The 27,527-nt window shown below is 50.4% G+C and overlaps 1 protein-coding gene across 2 annotated transcripts in view; it reads left to right on the top strand.

Moving 5' to 3' along the window:
* Positions 1-27,527, top strand: part of FAM117A (family with sequence similarity 117 member A) — a 48,321-nt gene extending 20,794 nt beyond the window's left edge. For both annotated transcript variants that reach the window (XM_066263903.1, XM_066263904.1), the window contains 7 exons: positions 5,621-5,790; positions 17,666-17,761; positions 19,201-19,311; positions 19,762-19,896; positions 21,012-21,213; positions 22,364-22,514; positions 26,280-27,527. In XM_066263903.1, the coding sequence (XP_066120000.1) occupies positions 5,621-5,790; positions 17,666-17,761; positions 19,201-19,311; positions 19,762-19,896; positions 21,012-21,213; positions 22,364-22,514; positions 26,280-26,580 (1,166 nt within the window). In that variant the 3' untranslated portion in view covers positions 26,581-27,527. The remainder of the gene's footprint in view (positions 1-5,620; positions 5,791-17,665; positions 17,762-19,200; positions 19,312-19,761; positions 19,897-21,011; positions 21,214-22,363; positions 22,515-26,279) is intronic.

Below are 27,527 nucleotides of genomic sequence, written 5' to 3'. Positions count from 1 at the left end.
GCCCCAGCTGCCGATACCCACATCTACCGGCAGTTTTATTTCTTTCCCTGCACCATTTATTCCTGGTGGTGTCCATGCTGGGTTTAACTGTCCCTGGTAAAGGAAAGGACTTTGATACTGCAGGTGTGCGCCTTTCCAGGGGATAGCAGTGGCTAGAACTCACTGTTTCCTGGGCAGTCTCCTCTTTCTAGGCTCCCTCACCTCCATCTTCAGCCCTGAAGGATTGTGGTGGGGAGGGGGGGAGGGAGGATTAAGTGACAACTGGTTTGACCTAATCTAGCTAATGAAGACTTTAAAGTGTATTTGCATCTCATAATCTGTTCTTATAGCATCCCAACAGGGAAATTAGGCCGGATGGTGCTCCTGCTTACCAGATGGGAGTGCAGGCCCAGGGAGGTTATGTGCTGTTGGCTGCAGTCACATCACAGTGGGGGCAGAGTTGCAGTCAGAACTAGGTCCCTCCCATCTGAGCCCCCAGATATTCGGGGAGCCATACTGCTCCAGCTGGTAGCCCCTTAGAGGATGGAACTGAACATGTCAATGTCTAATTTGACTTTAGCTGGTGTTGCATTTGGGGGGGAACTTGACACCTTGGCTTAGCCCTTAATTTTGGTGCCCAAAGTAGCAGGTGCTCCCCAAACCATTTGGGGTAAGGTTTTTGAAATAAGTGGTGCCTTTTTTTTCCTGTCAAAATCTAATTTTTAAGTGCCTCTCCCTTATTCATTTTCCAGGCATGAAGGAAACATTGCATTTTATAGTCTCCTCCAAGGGGCCAGGACATGCCAAGAATTTGGGGGTTTGGGAGGGGAGAGGTCCTTGCCGAGGGCTCTGAGACAGAAGGTAACTCTGTCATCTTGTGGCTGGCTAGGAGCTGTGCCAACACCCTGCACTAGGATGTGGTCACTCTAGAAATAGGGCTAAGGCCCAGCTGTCTCATTTAAGAAAAAGAAACTGAGGCAAGTTCTCTAGTTCAGTGAGATCCTTGCAGATTTAGCACATTAAAGGGGTCCAAGGCCATTGGGTCTAGATTAGGATGCTTGGTTTTTCCCCACACCCTTTATTATCTTTTACCCCTTTCTTCCCTGCCCCTCTTTGTGTATTTATAGGTTTTGTTTTGTTTTCTGGTATATGGAGGAGTAAATCAGGGCCCATGAAGTTCTCAGAGTCATTGTGAATAACTTTGGTCAGAGGTAGCTAGAAAGCACACACAGTTGACCAAAATGGGTGGTTGGAGTCTTACAGAAAATTCCAGGATTCTGGTTCCTCACTAGCCCAGGGAATGCTGGGGGTAAGGTATTGTGTCTGGTTGCTGCCTGAGATTGGAGTCTTGCTATAACTCATGAATGGATGGATACGAAAGGTAGTGGGAACTGATATAAGAGGGGCATGGTTTCAGTTGTTTCCAGGAGATAGCAGTATGCTTTACTCCAGGTTTCAAAGACCCAAACAAACCCAAAACAGTCATTTCAGACCCCCAGACCAGGCCTGCCAATCTCCTTCCCTGCAAAGGAGCTAAGGAGGCAGTCTTTCCTCCAGGTGTGCAGGCAGGTGTGCCAGCAGCCTCTGAGAGTGTTCCTCATGCAAGAGGGCCGCCAGCCCCGTGAATTGACAAAGGAGGGAGGAGGCTTGGATTTAGATCCAGGACCACCTCTGACTGACTGGGTGACTGCCTCCAATCTGAGACTGGGCTTCTCTGTGTCTCAGTTTCCTTACCAGTCTTTCCCTAGCACCCTTGAGAGCTGATGGGAGAATAGAAGATTACACACCCACTAAAGAAGTCTGTGGGGATGGGGCAGAACTTGAGTACTGTGTAAACACAGGAGAGCCCAGGCAGCAAGTTCTGCCGAGGGGCTGGGAGAGGCATCTCCAGGAAATCTTTCTCCCCATCGCTTCTCTCAGTCCTGCAGTCACAGCCCTCTTCCTCTGCACAGCGATGACGCAGCCATTAGGAATCGTGGTGTTCTGGCCTTTATGCTAGTCTTTTACTCATCTGCTTCCCACCTGTTTCTTTGCTGCTCTGTCATGTAATCTTGTAAACTTGCTTTTCTAGAGCCCCCACGTTACCATGGGGCTCTTAAAGACAATGTGGGAGGGCCACAGGGAACAGCATTTTGGTGTCTGACTTGGCTGCCGATAAAGGTCAGAAGCTCCCAGAAATATCTGGTTGCTGCTTTTTGATCTTAAGCACAGAATAGGAAGTAGTATGTGGTTGAAAAGCTAGTAGTGTAGGAGATGCAGTTGCAACTTGAACCCAGCATGACTGTCATTGAGTTACTGTGGGCCTTTCTGAGCCTCAGGGAAGAAAAGAGACAAGCAGCTCTGGGGGCTTACTGGGGGGGGGGGGCGTGGGTTGAGCATGGTTGTGCAGACAACTTGGAATTCGTGGTATAATTAGAACAGTAAGAGTTTTTTTTTTTAATTTTATGCAAATACTGCAGAACTGCCAAACACCAGCCCTATGCTGTAGGCACTGGGAGGGGCACAAAGATAAATTAGAGACAGCCCTTGGCCTCAGGTTGTTTATTATCTAGGAGTTACAAATACTCATAATTCAAGAAAGAGGATGATAAGTACTAGAAGGGTACAAAGTGCTGGAGGAAATCTGAAAATCCTTAGACATTCCTTCCAGGGGACCCAGAAGGCTCTGTGGAGGTGGAGGCAGGCAGTTAGGCCGGTCTTGGTGGATGGATGAGATTTCAACCCCGGCACAAGTACAAAACCTCAGAGGAGGGAAGGCCCAGAACATGGGTGGGAAACAGTGTGTAGTGTAGTTTGTCCAGGGCATGGAGACTTTAAAGCGGAGTGAAGTGTAAAGGACAGGTAAGTGGGACCAGAATATGAGGCCTTTGACTACCATCTTTGAAAGAGGGTCTTTAAATAATTTTAACAGAAATGTAAAGGTCTTTTAACAGGGTGTGTTATAGGTCAGTATGTATTGATTTAGAGATGTTTATGATATAAGGCAAAAACACATTGCAAAATGGCGTGTACAGTATGCTTTCATTTTTTATTTTAATGCAGGCACACAGACATGCAGAAGGCAAGGCCTATAAGGATAGTATTATCTCATAGTACTATCAGTGATTTTCTTTGGGCATTGAGCGTTGAGGTTTTATTCTTTTGTTTATATTTTTGTATAGCTTGACATTTCCACAATTCACACTTCCTATTGTAATTACAAGTCATTTTTAATTTGCTTTAAAGTAGAACATATTATATGATGGCTGAGGGAGAAGACTTAAAATATGCCAGGAAGTAGATAAAAACTGAGACTAAAAGTTGTTCAAGCAGTATTATTTATGATATCCAAAATGGAAAGGGAGCAACACCCCCACCCCCGCAATGTCCAATAACATGGGAATGGCTGAGCAAACTCCGGTATATCCGCCTGGTAGAATACTATGTAGTCATTAAAAATGACAAACACGTAGATTGTTGATACTTAGAAATGGGTATATGAAGTGGATAGAACAAAGTAGAATACACATTTCATATTGATTACAACTATGTCAAAATATGTAAATACTTAAATGGATCTAGAGAACATTGATAGTATTTTATTGTGGTGAAATATATATTGCATAAAATTTACTATTTAATCATTTTTTATCTTTAGAACTCAGTGGCATTAAGCACACTCACAGCGTTGTGCAATTATCATCACAATCCATTTCTAGCTCCTTTTTTTTTAATCCCAAGCAGAAACTCAGTGCCCATTAAACCAGGGGTCCCCAAACTTTTTACACAGGGAGCCAGTTCACTGTCCCTCAGACTGTTGGAGGGCCGGACTATTAAAAAAAACTATGAACAAATCCCTATGCACACTGCACATATTTTAAAGTAAAAAAACAAAACGGGAACAAATACAATATTTAAAATAAAGAACAAGTATATTTAAATCAACAAACTGACCAGTATTTCAATGGGAACTATGGGTCTGCTTTCAGCTAATGAGATGGTCAATATCCAATTCCATATTTGTCACTGCTAGCTGTAACAAGTGATATGACACACTTCTGGAGCCGTGAGGCGTCCGTCCCGTGTCACTGGAAGTAGTGCTGTACGTGAGCGACGCTGCGCTTTGCGGCGCTGCCACATACAGTGCTCCTCTCACTGACCACCAATGAAAGAGGTGCCCCTTCCAGAAGTGCGGCGGGGGCGGATAAATGGCCTCAGGGGGCCGCATGTGGCCCGCGGGCCATAGTTTGGGGACCCCTGCATTAAACAGTAACCCCCCAGTCCTTTCTCCCCCTAAGTCCTTGGTAACTTTTATTCTACTTTCTGTCCCTATGAATTTGCCTGTTCTAGGTGTACCTCATATAAGTGGAATCATAGAATATTTGTCCCTTTGTGTATTTTATTTCACTTAATAGAGTGTCGGAAGTTTCATCCATGTGGTAGCATGTATCAGAATTCCATTCCTTTTTGAAACTAATATTTCATGCATTATATGCCACATTTTTTGGTCCATTCATCTGCCAATGAACACTTGGGATGCTTCACCTTCTGTCTATTGTGAATAATACTGCTGTCTGCATGAGACTATAACTATCCCTGAGACCCGCTTTCAATTCTTTGTTTATATACTTAGAAGCAGAATTACTGGGTCATATGATAATTCTATGTTTAACTTTTTGAGGAACTGATAACCTGTTAGTGTCTTTTTAAATGTATAGCTCTTCAAGTTTATTTATACCTACAATCCCTAGTTCCTTTTGCTGTGCTGAATGCGCACATGAATTATCAAGGGACTAGTACAGATGGGAAAGCATTTCGCTCTGTTAAAGGAAACAGCCTTATAGATCTTAAGTCAGTAGAGTGCTTTGAATGTGGCCATGGAATACATGGTCCACCCAGATGATTGAAACTTATAGATGATTCCAGAACCCTTACAAAAGTCTCAGCTTTTACCTTCTCCCAGAAAACTTTAGCCAAGGTAAAAATAAGGTGAACACATTTATCATTGCTTTATTTTTGTCCCATTTAGCCAGATGTCTGAGATAGAGGAGAAAAACAAAAAGACTTGGATATTTCACTGAGCTGATCCCTCAGTTCTGAATAGTTGAAAGTCATTACTTTGTCATTCTCTTTGTCTCAAGCACCTAGGTTCCCTGGGGCTAACCAGTCCTGAAGAAAGTATAGAGTCCTTCAGTTAGTTGATTGAATTTGTGTAATGCTTAGGAGCCCCCAGTGAGTGCTGGAGGGAGGGAGAAGGGCCGGAGATAAAAGATGGAAGTAAACTTGGCTTTTGTCCACTTAGAGTTCCTTCTCTAATGATGGGAAACACCTGTTCTCAGGAAACTCAGTATGGAGACCTTGGAGTTCACAGTTCATAGTGCAGTAGAAATAGGATAAAGATGGAGGACAAGTATAGAAAGTCACCCCAGTCCAAAGTAAAATGGTGTCAATTGTTTCCAGAGATAAGAGCCAGCTGGTTAAGTCGGGAGAGCTCTCTACAGACTGACTGTACGTGCTTTTATGGGTGGCTTCAAATTCCTTTAGAAGGGGGTGGGTACAGGTGAAGAGGTGGCAGTCAGGTGAGGCTTCCCAGAAGAGAGAAGGTTGGTTTCCATGTCTGTCCACCATGCTGATGTCAGGGGCATGCCGTGCTCTCTTCCAGCCAGTGTCCCGTGTTCGGTGGCTCCGGAAAAGCCAGTGTGTAGGCCTCAGCCACCCCAGGTCCGACGTACGTTCTCCCTGGACACCATCCTCAGCTCGTACCTTCTGGGCCAGTGGCCACGAGATGCTGATGGGGCCTTCACCTGCTGTACCAATGACAAGGCCACCCAGGTAATGCTCTCTCCTAACTGGATAAGGGATAAGGATGGGGGAGGGGGCTGGCTGAAGATGCCTTTGGCCTACTTACAACTCTCAGTCCTTGAAATTATTTGTCCTAGGTTTTGGCTGTCTGTATTCTCCATGTAGCTTTTCATCATCTAATATTTACCAGCTTGGTTTTCTTTGTAAAGTTACATGAAAATGAGTTTGCATTCCACCTGACTGGTGGGAGAGAGAAGTCGGTTTGGCTTGTGTATTCATGTGTGGGTAAGCAAGAGTTGATTTTGGAATTTATTCTAGCTTTTTAAAAAAATAAGATTTACTGGCCCTGGCCGGTTGGCTCGGTGGTGGGGCGTCGGCCTGGCGTGCAGGGGTCCCAGGTTCGATTCCCGGCCAGGGCACACAGGAGAGGCGCCCATCTGCTTCTCCACCCCTCCCCCTCTCCCTCCTCTCTGTCTTTCTCTTCCCCTCCCGCAGCGGGGCTCCATTGGAGCAGGGATGGCCCTGGCGCCGGGGATGGCTCCTTGGCCTCTGCCCCAGGCACTAGAGTGGCTCTGGTCACAGTGGAGCAACGCCCCAGAGGGGCATAGCATCACCCCCTGGTGGGCAGAGTGTCGCCCCCTGGTGGGCGTGCTGGGTGGATCCTGGTCGGGCGCATGCGGGAGTCTGTCTGACTGTCTCTCCCCGTTTCCAGCTTCAGAAAAATACAAAATAAATAAATAAATAAAATAAGATTTACCTTGCTAAAATTAAAGTGGGGCCAACATTCAGTTGAGCTTGCATTCCCCAGACAACTGGAAGAGGTGGCCAAAAAGTGTGCTGAGGGAAGAGGTGGCCAAAAAGTGTGCTGAGGGAAGAGGTGGCCAAAAAGTGTGCTGAGCCAGGGTCGATCTCACTGGAGCAATAGGAGTGGAAGGCTCTCAGATAATGGAGAGTTGATCCCTAGCCAGCGGTCCAGTCTGGGGCTTCAGGGGACCCACTGGAGTTCTGGGGAGTCCATGCCCCTTTTTTTTTCATGACAGTCTTTTCATGAAGAATCATAAGCTTGGGCCCTGGGGTAGCTAAGTTGGTTAGAGCATTGTCCCAATATGCCAAGGTTGCAGGTTTGATCCTGGTTAGGGCACATACGAGAATCAACCAATGAGTGTGTAAATAAGTGAACAGCAAATTGATGTTTCTCTCTCTCTCTCAAAATAAAAATCATAAACTTGGAATCACTGCAGATCATCTGGCCCATTTGTCAGTTTTTGAATAAGATAATGTTAGCCTAAGCAAGAAGTCATTTCATCTGTGAAATTATGCATGGATATTTCTTAATCTGATTCAGGACTTCAACAGTCTTAGCAGTTATGTTGTTAAGTGTCAGATCTCCCTTTTGATGCATTTTAAAGCCATTCCTGTTCAACTCCAGAACAAATGAGTTGTCCTCAGGAAGGAGGATACGTGCTCAGAAGCAAAGCAGAGTCCTGGAGTGTTACTAGGCAAATGAGCTCTTCCTCTGCAAGCTGGGGAATGGAGGACATGTGCCCATCTGCCTGCCCGTAGGTGGAGTGATGGCCAAGTGGGACCGGGTTTTGTGCACTCATTTCACCCACCTCCTCTTCTGAACACGTCACATCACCTCTTTCTTTTATTTATTTTTTTAATGAGGTCTGTTTTTAAGTGTTATTAGTGAAAGTTTGAATGCCCAGTACTGTTCTTGGCATGTTGAAATGAAGAGTAAGGAAATGAGAACAAGGTTTGGCCTCTGTGAGTCTGGATGCCAGTTCCATGAAGGCCAGTGAACAGAGAGCCAGGGGAGGAGGTGGGGCCAAATATCTGACACATTTCAGAGGAGGGGAATTCTCATGGGAATACCCTACCTTGAACCTGCAAAAATTTACTGCAGTTGAAATCAATTGCTCTCTTTAGATCTATGAACAGAATGTGAAGGGAAAACACACTTCAGGTGGCAGACAGAGTAGGTCTACTTCCTGGGAGCCCTGAGCACTATTGTTCCCTGTACCCTTTGAAAAGGGTAAGTAGGACAGGTTATGGTTCCCCCTCACAGAACTGGAGCACACACCCCTTTCTCTTTTGATAGGAGTGTTTAGCCTAAATAATGTATGTAGTCAAGGAAGGCTTCTTGGAGGAGCAGGACTTGAGGTTGCATCACATGTGTAACCTTACAATTGTATCCCTCTTTGTTGAATAGCAGGCTTCCATGTAGCCTGTCTCTGTCACTCCTGTTGCCAGCCTTCTAGGAAGCCTCTATCCCACCTCTCAAGGAGCATTCCTTTGTCAGCTCAAGGCAGGGTCAGCCTCAGATGTTCCCTGGGCTGGGTTGAGATGCCTAGGCTCTAGGCTCTGTGTGGCTGCTCAGGCTCCAGCTGCAGGCCAGATTTTTTATGTAACAAGTCTGGGCTTCTTGCCACAGCAAGACAGAGGTCAGCAATGCGCCTCCATGGGTCTGGCAAGGCCGAGCTGTGCAGCTTTCCTCTTTTGCCGGGATGGGCTCCAGCCCTCGAGGAACTCTTAGCAACCTGTCAATATTGTGGCTGCAGTCAAGAGGTGGGAGAAGTCTGATCAACGTAGGCATCCAAACCAAAATATGTACTCTGCCCATCTTTCATTCCTGGCCTTCTGGGAATTTTCTGCTTCTAGGTTTTGGGCTCCATTCAAATTCCTGTTTGAGTTCACTGGCCAGGCACAAGCTATTTCTTCCACACTGATATTACACCACGACGACCTGAGGCTCTCCTGGCGTCTCCCTCTGGGCCTGGGTATATCACCCAGAATGTACTGGAGATGAGGGAGAGTTTTTACTGGGGAGATGCAAGGGAGTATGGGAAAGAGTAGAGGAAAGGTAAGGAGGTGGGATCTAGCAAAGTCCTTGAAAACATTTAGACTGTTAAAAATAGGCCTGACCAGGAGGTGGCACAATGAATAGAGCATCAACCTGGGATGCAGAGGACCCAGGTTCAAACCCTAAGGTTGCTGGCTTGAGCGTGGGCTTACCAGGCCTGAGTGTGGGCTCACCAGCTTGAGTGCAGGGTTGCCGGCTTGAGTGTGGGATCATAGACATGACCCCATGGTCATTGGTTTGAGCCCAAAGGTCACTGGCTTGAAGCCCAAGGTCGCTGGCTTGAGCCCAACATCGCTGGCTTGAGCGAGGGGTCACTGGCTCAGCAGGAGCCCCTGATCAAGGCACATATGAGAAAGCAGTCAGTGAACAACTAAGGTGCTGCAACAAAGAATTGATGCTTCTCATCTCTTTCCCTTTCTGTCTGTCTGTCTCTGTTTGTCCCCCACCCTCACTAAAACAAACAAACAAAGGAAATAGATTGATGCCCTATCGTACTCTCAATTTTTTGAGCTCTAAGTGGCCTCTTCCCAGTCCTATCCTACCTTCTACCCTTTCTCTTCCAGCCACACCAGTATAGTGCGTCCGCTGTGTCTGGCTGCCCTCACTGCTGCGCTCTTACTTTCCCCTGTACCACCTCTCACCCTCCCTCCCCTACTGCAGAGCCAGCAGCCAGAGTGTGGGTTCTGAGAGCCCGTCAGCCCTGGCATTCCTGGGGGCCTGCCTTGTAATAAAGTCAGGGAGCCGTTGTTCAACTCTCCTCTCTGAACCGCCTAGAGCAAGCAAGGCCCCTACCCATTCCAACCAAGTCTCAGACCTGGGCAGCAGACACAAAACACCTGCCATTTAGATAGCCAGTCATGCTACATCCTCAGGGTTTCCTCACAATGCAGAAGATGGAGTGAATAGCTCTCTGCTCTTGAATATGGTAGGTTTCCAATAGCCCTAGCCCCCCTCCCTGGGCATAGCTGTGTTCTAGGCTCTTAGCAGGCACCGAGCATAGCACAGGTAGTCCCCAGGCAATTCACAGTCTGCCATGGAGCGCTGGGTTACCCAGGTACTTTGGGCAGGGCAGGAAGAGAAGTAGACAGATCTTACTTGGGAAGTTGGGTTCTAGGAAGGAGAGGAGGTGCATGAATGTGGTCACTGGGGAAGGAGTGCTTTGGAGCTTCTGCATGTTCTGAACCAGGACGAGCAATGGGAGAGGGATGACCAGGTCTCGCAGGGACCAGCTTGGTGAGTAAAAGAAAGAGCTCAGGTGCAGCAGGAACTGGATGCAGAGTGGCCAGCCAGGGAGAAAGAGGAGGGCTTCTGTGCAGAGGCCCTGTTATCCGGAGGACTTTGTCAGAATTCTCCAGATAAATCTGAATACGTGTTCCCTTTCTGAACCACCTTTCCCCTAGGTCAGCTGGTAAATAGGAACTGGCCACCAAGTGCTTCAGGTTGGTCTCCTAGTGGCTGGGCCGGGCCAGGGTGGTGATGACACCACATGCCAGTTGCAGTCACCCCTCTCCCTTCTTGCTGTGCAAAGCATCTGAGTCTTCTTACACTCCTCTGGAGGGAGGAAGTGGTCTCACCACAGCTGGAATGACTGTTTGAGCAAAGTTCCCCTGCTGGTGTTCTCATCCTGCAGACAGGTGGGCTGCTGGGCGCCTGCTCTACCTCCCCACCACTGCCCTCTCCTCTCCTCTCTTCATCCCCATCCCTACTTCCTCTGCATGTTCCAGGTGAGCCTCCATGGCAGACGCTTTTCTTTAGGTCTAACTTACCCTTTGGGAAGAAAAATAACTTCAGTCCTTGACAAACCTTATGGTGTGTCCTGAAGGCCGGAGGCAGCGGCGGCATGCTTTGTTTGGGAAGCCTCCCCTTTCTGTGACTTGTCCTACCTGTGTAGCATCTTCCTCCTTTTCCCAAGTCAGTGCCTCAGCGTTTAGCGATGACACACAATTCAGTCTGCCCATCACAGCCTTCCTTTGTGGGTGTGGGGGCCTGGGCACAGCGCCTGTTTTCCAAACTGGTGAGCAAGACCAGTTGTTCAGCATATGATGTGACAACAGTGCAGAATGTTTGCAAATGGGTTCATGATGGAAAATGTGAGGGTTGCCTAGTCACTGGAGAGCCGGAGATGGTGGCCTTGGCCACCTGCAGCCAGAGTTCTCAGAATTGGTCGGCAGACCCCCCTCAGAGTCTTTCCTGTCTCTGGCCAGAGTCCAGGGGGGCCGAGTCCCTGCTGTATTTCATTTCAACACATAGTAACTGACCATCTGTATCAGGCCAGGCGCCTCACTGCCCCAAGCCTTCGCACAGGTATACCTGGTTATGTTCCCAGGGCCCAGCTGGGCTCTGCCAGTATCACTGGGGACAACATGACCAGTACTCTTTCTGTCTCAGAGTCCAGGCAGAAACTCAGTCCAGTTGGGGGCAGAGAAACAGGCTGTATTTGGGAAGGTTATTCATACCATTTGGCCCCTGCCTTCTTGTTCTATCAGGCTGCTTTTTGGAAATCTCTTCTCTGCCCCCATGCCCTGCTATGCTTCCACATATTGCTCTGGAATCCCAGGATCCCAGGCAAGTTCTGGTCTAACTCATATTCAGTTTTGCATAATCCGAGCATCATTTGCACAGTTGGCTAAAGCCAATCATCATGACTAGTAAATAGCCCTGCTTTTCCTTCAGCTGGTCCCCAGGGCCAGGGTGTTCAAACAGATCTGTTCCAGTGCATGAGTCCTTTTGACAAACATGACTTTGGCCTGCTGAGCTCAAGCTCTACCCTGCTTCCAAAGGAACATCTGGAACAACTGTTTACAGTGCTGTCATGCAGCATGGCTTGGTCCCTGTTTTGCCATGAAGGGTCCCTATTTTCTTTGAAGGGTAGCCTTCAATAGCTGTGACTTCTCTGTGCTCCAAGGAGACCTCTGTGGTGAGACCCTGAGAAAGACAGGCTTCTACACCCAGGGGCACTAAAAATAAGGGGCAGGGTATGGTTTCCGCTCTTGACTTTCCCAGTTCAGTTGGAGGGGCCAAAGACCACACTTGTGCACAGGCCTGCCTTAAGAATACTCGGCCTGCCTTAAGAATACACGGCCAGGGCTGGCCGTGGCTCAGTGGATTGCATGTCAGCTTGGTGTATTGGACATCCTGGGTTCGATTCCTGGTCAGGGCACACAGGAGAAACAACCATCTGCCTCTTCTCCCTCCTCTCCCCCTTCTATCCCTCTTCCCTTCCTGCAGCCAGTGGCTGGAATGGTTCGATCTTGGCCGGGGGCGTTGAGGATGGCTTCCTTGGAGCACCTCAGCCTCCTGCATTGAAAATTGCTCTGGCCTGACCAGGCGGTGGCGCAGTGGATAGAGCGTCGGACTGGGATGCCGAGGACCCAGGTTCGAGACCCCGAGGTCGCCAGCTTGAGCACCAGCTCATCTGGTTTGAGCAAAGCTCACCAGCTTGGACCCAAGGTCACTGGCTCCAGCAACGGGTTGCTCGGTCTGCTGGAGGCCCATGGTCAAGGCACGTGTGGGAGACCAATCAGTGAACAACTAAGGTGTTGCAATGAAAAACTAATGATTGATGCTTCTCATCTCTCTCCATTCCTGTCAGTCTGTCCCTGTCTGTCCCTCTCTCTGACTCACTCTGTCTCTGTAAAAAAATAAATAAATTAAAAAAAAATAAAATAAAATAAAGAAAATTTCTCTGTACTCGAGCTTTGGCCCCAGATGGGGTTGCTGGGTGGATCCTGGTCAGAGGGCATGCGGGAGTCTGTCTATCTCCACTCCTCTCACCTAAAAAAAAAAAAAAAAAAAAAAATAGAATACTCAAGGCCATCATGTAAACAGCTTCAAACACAGCATAACCTAGTGCAGTGGTCAGCAAACTCATTAGTCAGCAGAGCCAAATATCAACAGTACAATGATTGAAATTTATTTTGAGAGCCAAATTTTTAAACTTAAATTATATAGGTATGTACATTCCTTATCGAGGTAGCACCCACATGTGGTATTTTGGCCCACACTCAAGGGACCAACCAGGGACCTAGTGTATTAGGTACGTGATGCTGCTGTAACAAATTATCTCAAACTTAGTGAGTTGAAACAACAAATATTTATTCTCTCACAGTACTGGAGGCCAGAAGTCCAAATTCCATTTTCCTGGGCCAAGATCAAGGTGTTGGCAGGGCTACACTCTCTCCAGAGGCTCTCGAGAGATTTATTCCTTGCATCTTTCAGCTTTTGGTGGCTGCCAGTGTTCTCTGGCTTGAGGCCACCTCACTCCAGTCCCTGCTTCCATGGTCACATCGCCTTTCCTTCTCTGTGTGTGTAATCTCCTGCTGTCTCTCTTTCATAAGGACACTTGTAATGGCATTTAATGCCCATTCGAATAATCCAAGATAATCTTTCCACCCTAACTTAATCATATCTGCAAAAACTTGACCACCTACAGTAACAGTTACAGGCTCCAAGGATTGGGACCTGATGCTTTGGGGGACTGTTTTTCAATCTGTCACACCTACTGACCTCATCTCCTACGGCTGAATTCCTGGCTCACTCTGTTCCAGCCGCTCTGACCTCATCATTCTCAAACGCATCAGCTTGCTCCGGCTTCAGAGCCTTCGTGCTTGCTCTTCCTCCGCCTGGACCACTCTGACTTTGGATGCCGATGTGGCTCACTACCTCATCTTCATGTTTTTCTTCAGACAGTACCTTTTCATTGAAGAGTTTTGTAAATTTAGAATTACATCTGGCCTGACCAGGCGGTGGCGCAGTGGATAGAGCGTTGGACTGGGATGCTGAGGACCCAGGTTTGAAACCCTGAGGTCGCTGGCTTGAACATGGGCTCACCAGCTAGAGTGCAGGGTGAACTTGGGATCATAGACATGACCCCATATATGGTCACTGGCTTAAGCCCAAGGTCACTGGCTTGAGCAAGGGGTCACTGTCTCAGCTGGAGCCCACCATCAAGACACATATGAGAAAGCAATTAACGAACAACTAAAGTGCTGCAACAGGTTGATGCTTCTCATTTCTCTCCCTTCCTCTCTGTCTGTCCCTGTCTCTCTCTCTCTCTGTCTCTCTCCTAAAAAATAAAAATAAAATAAAATCACTTCTGTTCCCTCTTCCCTAGCCCTGCCCCACCCTAGCATCCCCAGCTACTTTCTTTGGTGTATTTTTCTCTTTAGTTCTTACCATTGTTTAAACTGTGTCCCCAACTAGAACATAAACTCAAGGGGATGAGCATTTTTGTTGTTTTGTGCACTGTAGTGTCCTCAGCACTTTGAACAGTAACTGACGTACAGTTTGCATTCAGTAGCTGTTTGTTGAATGCATGAATGATGTGTATCCTGAACCCATCTGAATAGAGGAGACACAGAGCAAAGGAGCAGTGAGCATGAGGTGGACAAGTTAAGGAAGTCACCCTAATGGGCAGGCTGGGAAGAGTTAGTAGGGCGAGCCATCTTAGATGGGGAGACCAGGCTTAGGGGTCAGGGGCAAGGTAAGAAAAAGCAGCTGGGTTTGCCTGGGTAGGACAGGGAGCCAAGTCTGGAGAGGAGAGCCCCTGGGATAGACGGTGAGATGGTGAGATGGATGGGCAGGGTGGGTGTGGGTGTTGAGGCAGAGCGACGGCCTTGGGAGCCTGGTTTACAGAGTAGGCGGTAGCTGCTGGAAGATGTAGCAGAGTGGGGTGGGGGCGGGGGTTGAGAGAGGAGAGGATCCTTGCTGCTGCGAATTTTTACATCCTTTCTAAACTGCAGCGTGAGCCCACATTGCTCCTTCCACCCCCTCACTATCTCAGAAGAAAGAAGGCAGTTTAAGGGTTTGCCAGAGGTGCTAGTAGACGCAGTGGCAGCATTACTGGCTATTTTTCCCTCTCACCACCCACGCGTGAGTACAGAATCTTCCTGGAGGAGAGGAATGGGCTTTTTCATCACCTTAGCTTTTGTCATCCCTCCTCCATAGCCTAGGACACCTTTCCAGGGACACAGGCTGGCATGGGACTCAGCATGTGGATTATCAGAGCAGTCGTCTGTAGGTTGGCTTTGGAGCCCTGGAAGGAGGAGCATTTGTGCATCTGCTGGGCCAAGGGGCTGTGGGAGCGGGGGACTTCTCCTCACTTTTCAGTCTGTGCAGCAGTTCTTCTGAGCTCTGTCAGCCGACTGTGGTTCAGAGACATGCAGGCATTTGGAAGTAGACAGCTGCTTGGCTTCTATAGACTGTCAGAGCAGCTTCACCTTGAGGACTTTAGAGTATGGGCATGGAGGGGTGCTGCCAGCCCTTCTCCTGCAGGGGGCTCTGTGGGGGGATGTGTCTCTGCTGGTGTCCCTGTGGTACTAGCCTCAGGGAAGGAAGTAGGGCAGCTGGCTCACCCTGGCTATCTCGCAGCCCAGTGAAGTTCCTGTGGGTGGGCTGCTGGGAGAGGGGAGGGCCAGGAGCCTCAGCCCCCCGCGGCCCCTCTCCACTGCAGCTGTCACACGGGAAGACTGCTCCCACAGTCCCACTCCGACTGCCCTGCTGAGCACTTCTTAGCAGCTGTTGGGTGTTGAATTGTTGGTTTTCTCTCTCTTTTCCTCCCCCTTTCTGTTTGCAGCAACCTCTCGGGGGAGGTCAGCAGATATGTTGGAGGAGACTGTTCCCAAGCCCTCATGGTTTTGGCAGCTTGTGCAAAGAAGCTAGAGGGGAACTGGTTCCACTGGTGCATTCCCCCTTGGGCCCCTCCCTGGGAATGGGAATAACGAGGTTGGTGGTGGGGAGGGATCTCATGCCGCATGCATGCTTAGAGCCAACAGCTTCCTCCTTCCGGTGGGGGCTCAGGAAGTGGGTCTGCAAATTCCCCCTACCTCCATCTTGGCCCAGCTCTGTCTTCTCTGCAGCGGGGGAGGGAGGCCCACAGACTGACAACTCTGTTCTCACAAGGAGTGGAGCAGGGCCCCGGAGAAGGAGCTGTGGTGAAGCCAAGAGGGGTCAGGGGTCAGGGCTGAGCTTGGACTTCTGACTCCCTCCTTTCTTTCTTTCTTTTTTTTTTTTTAAATTATTTTTATTTATTTATTCATTTTAGAGGAGAGAGAGAGAGAGATAGAGAGAGAGAGAGAGAGAGAGAAGGGGGGGAAGGAGCAGAAAGCTTCAACTCCCATATGTGCCTTGACCGTGCAAGCCCAGGGTTTTGAACCGGCAACCTCAGCATTCCAGGTCAACGCTTTATCCACTGTGCCACCACAGGTCAGGCGACTCCCTCCTTTCCAACAATGTCCCTTCCCCTGTGTGTTCAGGAGGGCTTCCAGCACTTACTCTGTGTACAGGGGGGATCACGGAATAAGCTCGAGGCACTGCTCTGCACAGATGTCTTCTGCTTCTGTCCCAGGTAGAAGGAAGGGGAGCGCTGTTGACGTGCTTTACCAATTAATGATTTCCTAATAGAGTCTTGTCTAATAACTTGGTGTTTTGTTTTGTTTGACTTTATTTATCTTTTTTTTTTCACTTTTCCAAAGCTGGAAACAGGGAGGCAGTCAGACAGACTCCCGCATGCGCTGGACTGGGATCCACCCGGCATACCCACCAGGGGGCAATGCTCTGCCCATCTGGGGCTTTGCTCTGTTGCATCCAGAGCCACTCTAGTGCCTGAGACAGAGGCCACAGAGCCATTCCCAGCGCCCGGGCCATCTTGGCTGCGGGAGGGGAAGAGAGAGACAGAGGGGAAGGAGAGGGGGAAGGGTGGAGAAGCAGATGGGCGCCCCTCCTGTGTGCCCTGGCCGAGAATCGAACCCGGGACTCCTGCACACCAGGCCGACGCTCTACCGCTGAGCTAACCGGCCAGGGCTTATTTATCTTTTTTTTTTTTTTTTTTTTTTTGAAGCTGGAAACAGGGAGAGACAGTCAGACAGACTCCCGCATGCGCCCAACCGGGATCCACCCGGCACGCCCACCAGGGGCGACGCTCTGCCCACCAGGGGGCGATGCTCTGCCCATCCTGGGCGTCGCCATGTTGCGACCAGAGCCACTCTAGCGCCTGGGGCAGAGGCCACAGAGCCATCCCCAGCGCCCGGGCCATCTTTGCTCCAATGGAGCCTTGGCTGCGGGAGGGGAAGAGAGAGACAGAGAGGGAAAGCGCGGCGGAGGGGTGGAGAAGCAAATGGGCGCTTCTCCTGTGTGCCCTGGCCGGGAATCGAACCCGGGTCCTCCGCACGCTAGGCCGATGCTCTACCGCTGAGCCAACCGGCCAGGGCTTATTTATCTTTTTTAATGAGAGGAAGAGAGGTAGAGAGAGGCACACACAAACAGGAAGGGAGAGAGATGAGAAGCATCAACTCACAGTTGTGGCACCTTAATTGTTCATTGATTGCTTTCTCATATGTGCTTTGACTGAGGAGGCTCAAGCCATGCCAGTGACCCCTTGCTCAAGCCACTGACCTTGAGCTTCAAACTAGCAACCTTTGGGCTCAAGCCAGGAACCCTGGGGTCTTGTCTATGATTCCACCCTCAAGCCAGTGACCCCACGCTCTAGCTAGTGAGCCTGAACTCCAGCCATGAGTCTGTGCTCAAGCTGGTGACCCCGGAGTTTCGAACCAGGGATCTCAGCGTCCCAGGTTGATGCTCTATCTACTGCGCCACCACCAGTCAGGCAAGTAACTTGTTTTCACTAGGTTCCCAGGCACCGTGGGCCTGTGCTGGGCACATAGAGGTACAAGAATTGAGGATGCTAGTGGGCCCCTGACCGTGTGCTCTTTTGGAGCTAGTGGGGACAGGGAGGGCGATGCTGGTGCTCACCATCAGGGAGCACCTGGGAGAGCGGGGCCTGTCGTGCATAAAAGTCATGAGAACAGAGAGCAGGTTGGCCATACTGGCTCATCAGGGAAGGCTTCCTGGAGGAAGGTGATTGGGAAAGAGGAGGTGCAAGTGAAGACGCCCAAAAGAATAACAGCGGCCTACAGTATTGAGGAGGTTGGTGAGCAGATGAGAGAAGACTTCAGAGAGCCACTGCCTCTGTCCTGGGAACGGTCTCTCTTTCCCCTGCGCCTGCCTGAGAAGCTGCTCTGTCTCACTGGGTTCCTCTCCTTGCAGACCCCCCTGTCCTGGCAAGAGCTTGAAGGTGAGCGGGCCAGCTCCTGTACACATAAGCGCTCCGCGTCCTGGGGTAGCACAGACCACCGCAAAGAGGTAACTACCCCCTTTGGCTTCCTAGCCAGAGTAGCAGCCTCTTGTCTATGCCCAGCCCCATGGAGGCACCAGCTCCAAGGTGGGCTCACTCTTCCCATCTCATTTTTCTCCACCAAGCCTTTTCCTAATGAGGTGGCTCCTTCGCAGCTGCCTCCCAGCTGCCTGGTGGCCGGGCCTTTGGAGCCAAGACCCTCCTGCCAGCAGGGCTTGGCTGGTGACTGCTGGCGCCCTTCAGCAGCCAAGCACAGGGTGGGAGCCGCCATTGTTCTCCCTTTCCTTTGAGGTTGGATCCAGATAAGTGGTTCAGGCTGGAGATAGATAGGGAGGGAGTTGCTGGGCACTGGCAAGCCCCAGCCCCATGTTCTACTTAACTGTTCACCCAGCTGTATTTAAAAGAAGAAAATGATAGTCACTGTTCCCCAGCACTTTTTACTGGCCTTTCTTTCTCTCAGGAGGGTTCCCGGGCTCCCAGACCCCTTCCATCTGCCATGCTGGGGGGCCCCTCGATGGGGCCAGCTTTCCAGGAGTCACCTTTGACCTCTTTACAGGAAGAGTCACTTCTGCCCTCTTGGCTGCAAGAACAGAGAAAAAATATGAAATGTTTAAGGCTAGTGGAAAATAAAAAGTATTTAAAATTTGTAATTATAAGAGTAGGAAAGTTATTTACACTAAGCATGGAGTCATGGTTGAATGATCCCCAATAGCAATTCTAAAAGCACTTTCTTTTTGGCAGTAGTCATATATTGCATGGCTGTGGCAGCAGATCTACCCTCTGAATTCCATTTATTTAGGCTCATATTTAATAGCTCTGCATCTCCTGAGCACTTGCCAGCTGAGGCAAGTAAGTCCAGAATTCCAAATGTGATGGGGATAATATTCAAAATTGGGATGATAACCCCTAATTGTCACAGGAGTGGGAATCTGATAGTCCTTCTGTAGAGCCTGCTCCTTGCTCAGTGCAGTCTGCTTTAACGTGTGGGGGGGGGGGGGACTCCTAACATCCTGGTCCCCGGGCCTTGGAGTTAGCTGTGAATGTACTTTGGGAGTGAATTAAAAAACACCATTTTGCATTTCTATTAATAGAGTAGTATTCCTTGCCTTTGGAATCTGTGAAAAGACCAGAATGGTTTCAGTGTCACATATTTTTAAATTTGGGGGGAACTGATTCTTCCGTGGAATACATGGTAATTCAAGGAAATCAAATCTAGTTAAAAAGGTGCCCAGCTGGCCCAACGAAGCTATCATCACAGTTTGGAACCACTGCGGTATCTGAGATGGGAGAGTAACTGTCATCTCCCTTTTGTGCATTTTCATGGGCCTCTGGCAGGAGCCACGCCTAGAAGGAGGGACACAGTGCCTTTCAGCTCTCCTTCACCTGCCCCCCCCTCCCTCTCTCCCTCTCTCCCTCTCTCCCTCTCTCCCTCTCTCTGGGCCACCAGATTACCAAGTTGAAGCTCCAGCTGCAGAGGACAAAGCTCAGCCGCAGCGGGAAGGAGAAGGAGCGGGGCTGCCCACTCCAGGGGGACCATGCTGTGCGGGGGACACTGAAGGTATGTCCCCACAAGCCCCCCAAGCCTCCCCCCACTTTGTCATCCTCCGTGGCACCCTCCCCCACCATGTGGGCAGAGCCTCTCGGGTTGAGCGGCACCCAAGCCCTACCGCACGGGCAGTCTGTGGCCATGTGGGCGCTCAGCTGAAGCTTTCGTGCAAACTTGGACTTGGTGAATGGCAGTGGAGGTGAGGTGCTTCCTCCTGTTCAGAATTTCTCCTCCACGCTCACCCCCTGTGTTGTTGCGGCCTTGCTGCTGCAGCCTTTCAAAGCGTCCTCCAGGCCTCTCAAAGCTCTCACTTCTGGAGAAAGCCCCACTGACGGGACGCAGTACAATCCATAACCGTCCCCAGACCCTCCTTGACTCGCTTGGCTTTGCTGTGCAGACATGACCATCACCCCCGTGGGGCTTGGTGGGTTTCACTGAGTGCTGCCTTTGCTTCCTCCACAGGCGTCCCCTCCCAGCTTCCCCTCAGGGTCCCCTGTCCTTCGCCTCAGCCCCTGCCTGCACAGGAGCCTGGAAGGACTCAACCAAGAGCTGGAGGAGGTGTTCGTGAAGGAGCAGGGGGAGGAGGAGCTGCTGCGGGTGAGTGGGCCCGCGCGCTGGCCGGCCTGGCTGTGCTGGCTGGCGGCGGCGGCATGCGGAGCCTGGACGCTGGGCCATGGGCAGTGGGCTCTGCTCTCTGGGGCTCACAGGCTGCGGCTGCAGCTGCAGAGTGACATGCAGATACCAACCTGCCGAGGGAACACGGATTGCGTTTATTAGATCAAGCCGCAGGGACAGTAGAGCTGGCTGGTGGCTGGGTGTGACTGGGGCAGGCTTTATGGTGGTGGGTCGACAGGAGAAACAGGGATTAGCAGAGAGAAGAGTCACAGGGAGGAATGAATGAAACATTGTCTTCAAAGCACCAGCTTACTGTTCCCACACACTTGGCACCAATATTGTCACCCGTTCTCAGTGGAAGCCGCCCCATTGCCTGTGTGAGCACTGCCCTCCACCTCTTCCTGGTGACACACATGTATCCTTCTTGCCCGCTGCCCCTGTGTGGCCTTCCTCTGCCCCACTCCTGAGCAGAATTATTAGTTACCTCTTCTGCAGCCTCAGGCACATTTTTACATGGATGCCGTACAATTGGGGAATGCCAGTTGGGCAGTATTAATACAATCCTAGTGGATATATACCTCTCACGATTTACTTAGTGGTGGATTTTAAATTTGCTTATATGTAGGAGTGTATACCCACCCAAACACATGCACACAATTTGGTAAGCTGTGGGTACAAGGACAAGTGAATGTGGAAAGGGGCGAGGGGTTCACATGATGGTGGGCTGCATACTTGTCTTACAGTGGCCCACAGCGCTCCCGGGTCCTGGTGGCCGGCACATAGAGGGCCCCTGCCCTCGGGAAGCTTACAGCCTGGGTGGTGACACACTCAGAAACTGTTCAAATAAATATATGATTATAAATTGGGCTGTAAATGCTACGAAGGAAAAGAACAAAGTGCTAGGGGAGAACTCGGAGGGGTTTGCCCTTAGATTGAGGTGGGACGTTGGGAAAGCAGGGACTGGAGAAAATGGTGTCCTGTTGTCACTGTGTGTTATGAACCAGAGGATAAGATCAAGGGCACAGGGGGGACCCTGAGGGTCCCTGTAAGCCTGAAGAGACCGACGTGAGAGTCATCCCCCTCCCTTTCCCTGGCAGATCCTTGATATTCCTGATGGGCACCGCGCCCCAGCTCCCCCCCAGAGTAGCAGCTGTGACCACCCCCTCCTCCTCCTGGAGCCTGGCAACCTTTCCAGCTCGCCCTCCATGCCCCTGGCATCCCCCCAGCCTTCTGGCCACACTGGCCGCGAGGAACACCGGGGTGCGCTCGAGGAGCTGGCGGCCGTCCCCAGCGACAAGGGTAAGTGTGGAGGCCCACGCAGCAGGGCCACTCGGGGTACAGGGCTGGCTCCGTTCCCTTTTCTGCCTCTAATCAATTTCAGGCCTGGCATTTTTCTTTACATTTGCCAGCTAACTAGAGTATCCTAATGAGTCATCTTTATTCCATACTTTATACCAGCTAATAGTTCTTGATATCGATTGTGATTTATAATTTACATAAAGATCCACACCCATACTTTTATTTAATCTTCACTGTAATCCAAGGAAGCACTCCCTCCTATCCCCATTTTTGACTGGAAAGCCCTTGAGTCTATTCAGGCGTCTGCTGCACCCATTACCAGCAATAGGTCTCAAGGTGGTTGTAAATTATATAAAACAAGAGAAAGTGTCCAGGGTCACCTGGTTTGACCCAGATGGAAACCCAAGCTTTCTGACTCCAAATCTCTGCTTTCTGCTGTGCTCCGGCCACATCATGGACAGGACGAGCTAAGAGTCCTGCTCACGTTACAAAGCACTGTTGCCCTCACCGCCTCATTTGATTCTCACAGCAACCCCATGAGGCAGGCTGGCCAAAGGCGTGATTTAACAATACGAAGAGGTAAATAGAGCATAGTTTAATAAGGAATAAATGTGAGATAAATACAGATAAAGTCAATATTTGCAAAGTATATTCACTGTGTAGGAAGCAAAAGGAATTTTATCCCACGAGTGGGGTTGAGTAGAGATTGCTTCTCTGAGTCAGTACAAGAGCATTCCTGGGAGGGAGGGCTGGACTGTCAAGGCTGTGGAAGGAAGAGCTGTGGTGTGTAAGCAGGCAGGGCGGCGCAGTCCTGGAAGAAGGCAGAGAGACAGGAGTTCGGATTCCTTCAAGTCTGAGACTTGAAGTTCCAATTGTCCTCTATCTCCTGGGAATACAGAATTGATATTAGACCTGATTTTTCCATCATTCCGACCATATCTTTATTATCCTGTGTAACAGGACATGTTTATATTGTTGTAAGCTGCCCCAAAGATCTTTTAAGGTAGAGCACAGACACACCACCTGGATTGGCATGACCCCGGCCCCCAGCTTACCGTGCCCCCAGCCTCTTCTCTGCACTTGGGCCTGCGTGGAGGAGTGGGGAGAGCCTTCCTTCAGCTCCGCTGGACTCGGCCTTGCTCTGTTGCAGCCTCCTCTCCAGGCCACCCGGCCTTCCTTGAAGACGGCAGCCCATCTCCAGTCCTTGCCTTTGCCGCCTCCCCTCGGCCCAATCACAGCTACGTCTTCAAACGGGAGCCCCCGGAAGGCTGTGAGAGAGTGCGTGTGTTCGAAGAGGCCACGTGAGTACCTGGGGGGAGGGCAGAGGGGTTAGCCCTGTGCTGTCCCACCTGACAGCCCTGCTCCAGTCTCGGACTCTCTCGTCCGGGAGGCACTGTCAACTTCAGATGATTGGTATTGCAGATTTTCCCTGATCAAACTTGTTGACATTACCTACTGTGAGCACTTAAGTCTTTGCTTATCATGTCTCCATAGAAACCTGCTCTCTGCCCACTTGCCAGCCACAGCCCAGCAGGAGCTGGAAAGGAAAGAGCTCTGAAACCTAAACCCTTTGTTTCTTCTATTTTCCCCCCCTCCCTGGGGAAGGTGTGAGAATTTGCTAGACCATAATCTGAGAGAGAGAATATATTAGTAGTTCTCTACAGGCAGAGAGGAGAAGTGTCTCGTCCCCACTGGAGGGGCGGGGCAACCTGAACAGTGTTCTGATTGCCTCTGAGTCGGGTCTTCACCCTGCAGCTGCACTGGTTCAAGTGTCATGAAGGTCCAGACAGAAATTTCCAGTTCTTACAAGTACGGACTGTGGCATATTCCCAAACCCAACTGGACAATCAGAAGCTGTTCTTATTCTTCCTGTTACCAGAGAGAATTGAGAGCTGACCTCTCCCCATGCCTACACAGCCAGCCCCCATACTAGGCACCCTGAGAGCCTATTTCTTTCTTTTTTTTTTTTTTTGTATTTTTCTGAAGCTGGAAACGGGGAGGCAGTCAGACAGACTCCCGCATGCGCCCGACCGGGATCCACCCGGCATGCCCACCAGGGGGCGATGCTCTGCCCATCTGGGGCATCGCTCTGTTGCGACCAGAGCCATTCTAGCACCTGAGGCAGAGGCCATGGAGCCATCCTCAGTGCCTGGGCCAACTTTTTGCTCCAATGGAGCCTTGGCTGCGGGAGGGGAAGAGAGAGACAGAGAGGAAGGAGAGGGGGAGGGGTGGAGAAGCAGATGGGTGCTTCTCCTGTGTGCCCTGGCCGGGAATCGAACCCAGGACTCCTACATGCCAGGCCGATGCTCTACCACTGAGCCAACCGGCCAGGGCCAAGAGCCTATTTCATTTGCCCTCCGCCTCTCCCCAACCCAGCTTTAATATTCCCCAAGGCAGATTCACCGTGGAAGTTGTGGTTTTCATGGCAGTCAGGAAGTTTAGTCATGGTGTGTGAGTGGACATTTATCTGGGACAAGGTTTGTGGCCTTGAGGGCTTCATTTGCATCTCAGGTAAGGGAGAGGACAAGCCATGGCAGCAGCAGGACAGCTATAACCCAGAGCAGGAGTTAAGGAGAAAGCCTAGCCACCAGGGTGTTTCTCACACCATCACGGTTGCCTGGTTTCTCTCCAGAACCCGGGGCCCTCTGGGGTGATGTGGAGACGAGAGGCCGGATTGTGTAGCGGACTCTGGACTCCTGTGTCCCTCTCTGGTCCACGGTATAGCTGAGCAAGTACAACCTGGAATTGCTTGTGGAAACTAGATGGTTGCTTGCTTGATTCTTTTGTAGACTCAGTGTTGGAAGAGGTCTTAAAGTCATCTCATCTAGATTCTTGCACCCATGTCACCCTTTAAGCGAGGTGCTGATCTGTCACTCACTGAACATATCCCAGGATAGAAATTCTCAGCTCATTGGGGTCTCCTCGTTATGTCAGCTTTCTTATTGGGAAGTTCTTGTGTTTAGTGGTTCTTTTGCCTCATTTTCCTCTTTCTAGATGCTGCCCCTGTGAGATGGCCTGAACTTCCCAGGAAGGGGACTGGGCTGTTCAGGTCATGCTGGCTGCCGTCATGTCCCTCAGACATTGCTTGGTCTGTGGGTCACCTTCTTCACTCGTGCATGCACACACACACGAAACATTCCCTCTGCCTGCCTGCTCCCAATCCCTCCATAAAGTAAGACCCTTTTAATCCCTGCTCGCTCAAGGGACACCTTGCCATTGTGGAGTCCTCTGGGACCCCAGCTCTCCACTTCCTTCCAGCTCTTACTCTGTGCCAACCTCTGCCCCTTCCGTGCACCTTGCTCTTCTTCCTGGGTTTGGACTTCTCAGAATCTACAGTGAAAATGGTAGCCAACTTATCAAGCTGTACACTGAGTGCGTTTTTCTGTATACATGTCGGACTTCAAGAAAAAGGCAGTCGATGGGAGCCGTGGGCGACAGGGTCCCCCCTCTTCCTACCCATTTTGTCTTCTCATCCAGAATCCTCACAACCAGTGCTTCTCAGGCGGTCTCACCCTTGAAACACGGTCACACACTTCCTTTTCATGTAAGGATTCCCTGTCCTAGAACTCTGACCTGTCCTCCTTTTATCCCTCCATTTCCCCAACACAATCAGGAGAGTAAGGTGGTTCTTTCCACGTTAAAGGTGAGACAGTTCAGGCCAAGAGCTCAGAGTGATTTAGAACCTAGGTTTCCTGATGCGGTCTGGCTGCCTTTCTCACCCAAGCACTGTCCAGACCCGACCCCGCTTAGCTTCCGACACCAGACGAGGTGCTGTGCGTTCAGGGGACATGGCTGTAGACTTGGCTGTCTTTCTCACAATGGTTGCTATTTTTCCCTCCCAGTGAAGATTTTTAAAATCACACCTTCCCAGCCCTGGCCGGTTGGCTCAGCGGTAGAGGGTCGGCCTAGCGTGCGGAGGACCCGGGTTCGATTCCCGGCCAGGGCACACAGGAGAAGCGCCCATTTGCTTCTCCACCCCTCCCCCTCTCCTTCCTCTCTGTCTCTCTCTTCCCCTCCCGCAGCCAAGGCTCCATTGGAGCAAAGATGGCCTGGGCGCTGGGGATGGCTCTGTGGCCTCTGCCTCAGGCGCTAGAGTGGCTCTGGTAGCAATATGGCGACGCCCAGGATGGGCAGAGCATCGCCCCCTAGTGGGCAGAGCTTCGCCCCCTGGTGGGCGTGCCGGGTGGATCCCGGTCTGGCGCATGCGGGAGTCTGTCTGACTGTCTCTCCCCATTTCCAGCTTCAGAAAAATTAAAAAAAAAAAAAATTAAAAAAAAAAAATCACACCTTCCCAATGTGCTCAAGAATGATTCTTTTTTTATATAGTTTTTTTTTTTAGATTTTATTTATTCATTTTTAGAAAGAAAAGAGAGGAGAAAGAGAGAGAAGGGGGGAGGAGCAGGAAGCATTGACTCCCATATGTACCTTGACCAGGCAAGCCCAGGGTTTCGAACTAACGACTTCAGCGTTCCAGGTTGACGCTTTATCCACTGTGCCACCACAGGCCAGGCAAGAATGAGATTCTTTAGGCTAGTAGATTTCAATAGGGGACAGGTTTTACCCCCAGAGGTCATTTGGCAATGTCAGAAGACATTTTTGGTTGTCACAGCTTGGGGGGAGGGGGTCAGGTGCTACTGGGACCTAGTGAATAGGGGCCAGACATGCCATTAAACATCCTATAATGCACAGGCCAGCCCCCCACAACCAGGAATTATTCAGCCCAAAATGTCAATAGTGCTGAAGCTGAGAAATCCTGCTTTAGATTGTGAAATGTCTTAGAAAGTCATTTGCCTGGATCTCTACTCTCTTTTTTCTGCCCCCAAAACACTGTTCACTGACAAAATCTCCCAAGTTAAAAGATCCCTTAGTCTCTTCTAGAATCATATTGTCAGGAAGTTCTCCTTCCTGTCTAGCTTCAATCCTCATCCTGTTTGGGGACCCAGCTCCTCTACTCCCCCCACACTGGGAAATCTCTCATCTCTTCTCACTGGTTGTTTCTGTGTGTGTGTGTGTGTATGTGTGTTTACACATGTGTATATCTGTGTGTTTCTTTTTCCATCTTCCAGGTCTCCAGATCCTGACCTGGTCTTCCTGACTTCCTGTCCTGACAAGAACAAAGTCCATTTCAACCCGACCGGCTCAGCCTTCTGCCCTGTCAGCTTGATGAAGCCCCTCTTCCCCAGCATGGGCTTCATCTTCCGTAACTGTCCCTCAAGCCCGGGGTCCCCCCTTCCTCCCGCCAGCCCCAGGCTACCACCTCGGAAGGATTCAGAGGCCCCCAAGGCCTCCATGCTGCCATTCGAGCCATGGCAGCACACCCCGCCATCAGAAGAGCCCGTGCTTTTCCAGAGCTCCCTGGTGGTCTGAGCCCCCTCCCCCAACACTTTACCGTGGAGACCAGTGCCTTGGTGGCAGGCCCCTCCCTAGGTCCACCGAGGTGGGGATAAAGGAGCCTTTCCCTCTCGGCCTTCGAGCACTTTCACTTACTGTGTCAAAGCCCTGGGTCCTCTTTCTGATGGACACCCTCCCCTCCAAATGAGAGGGGACCTGCCTTCTCCACTAGCAGCTGGGCAGCTCACAAGTCACACCTGTGTTCTTGCCACCTCTCTCACTTGGTGGGAAACTCACTCAGAAGGTCTTGGGTCCCCCACTACTGGGTGTGAGTGCAAAGGACTGTGTATGGGGTCCTTGTCCTTGTCATGGAGCAGGCTGGCTGTGATCAGTGGAGAGGAGACACCACAGATTCCTTTCCCTCTCCTCTACAGACACAGATGGGGAGACCCAAAGATAAGATACCCCCGTCCTCTCGGCCTCCATCCCCGGGCTTCCCTCTGGTTGGAGGAGCTGACCAAAGCACCCTAAAAGGCCACGACACTTGACCAATCCAGCTGTTGGCAGAGGGGGAACCTAGTGTTTTCCCAAGTGGCATTTTCATCTCGCTTTTATCCTGACTAAGATTGTCTTAAGCAGCAGCCCAGCCTACCCAGCCCCAGGTGGGTAGTGGGGGGAGGGAGAGCTGGCATTCCTTCAGGTGTCAAATGGCAACTCTATACCCTCCACCTGCCCCAGGACTGGGTTGGATTAGAAAAATGCCTATTTTTCTTGTATCGATGTAGAAACTCTATTTTCTCCCAAAGACACTATTTTTGCAGCTGTTTGAAGTTTGTATATTTTCCGTACTGCAGAGCTTCACAAAACTGAAGAAGAATGTTACTGTTCAAGTTTTCTTATCCTGTGTTTAGTTTAGAAGTTGTATTTTTTTTTTTTTTGCAGATCTTGGTGTTAATAGACCAAATAAATAAGTATTCCCAGCA

This window comes from Saccopteryx bilineata, chromosome 2, assembly GCF_036850765.1.
Source record: "Saccopteryx bilineata isolate mSacBil1 chromosome 2, mSacBil1_pri_phased_curated, whole genome shotgun sequence".
Taxonomy (NCBI): domain Eukaryota; kingdom Metazoa; phylum Chordata; class Mammalia; order Chiroptera; family Emballonuridae; genus Saccopteryx; species Saccopteryx bilineata.
This window is presented reverse-complemented; position numbering and strand designations above follow the sequence as displayed.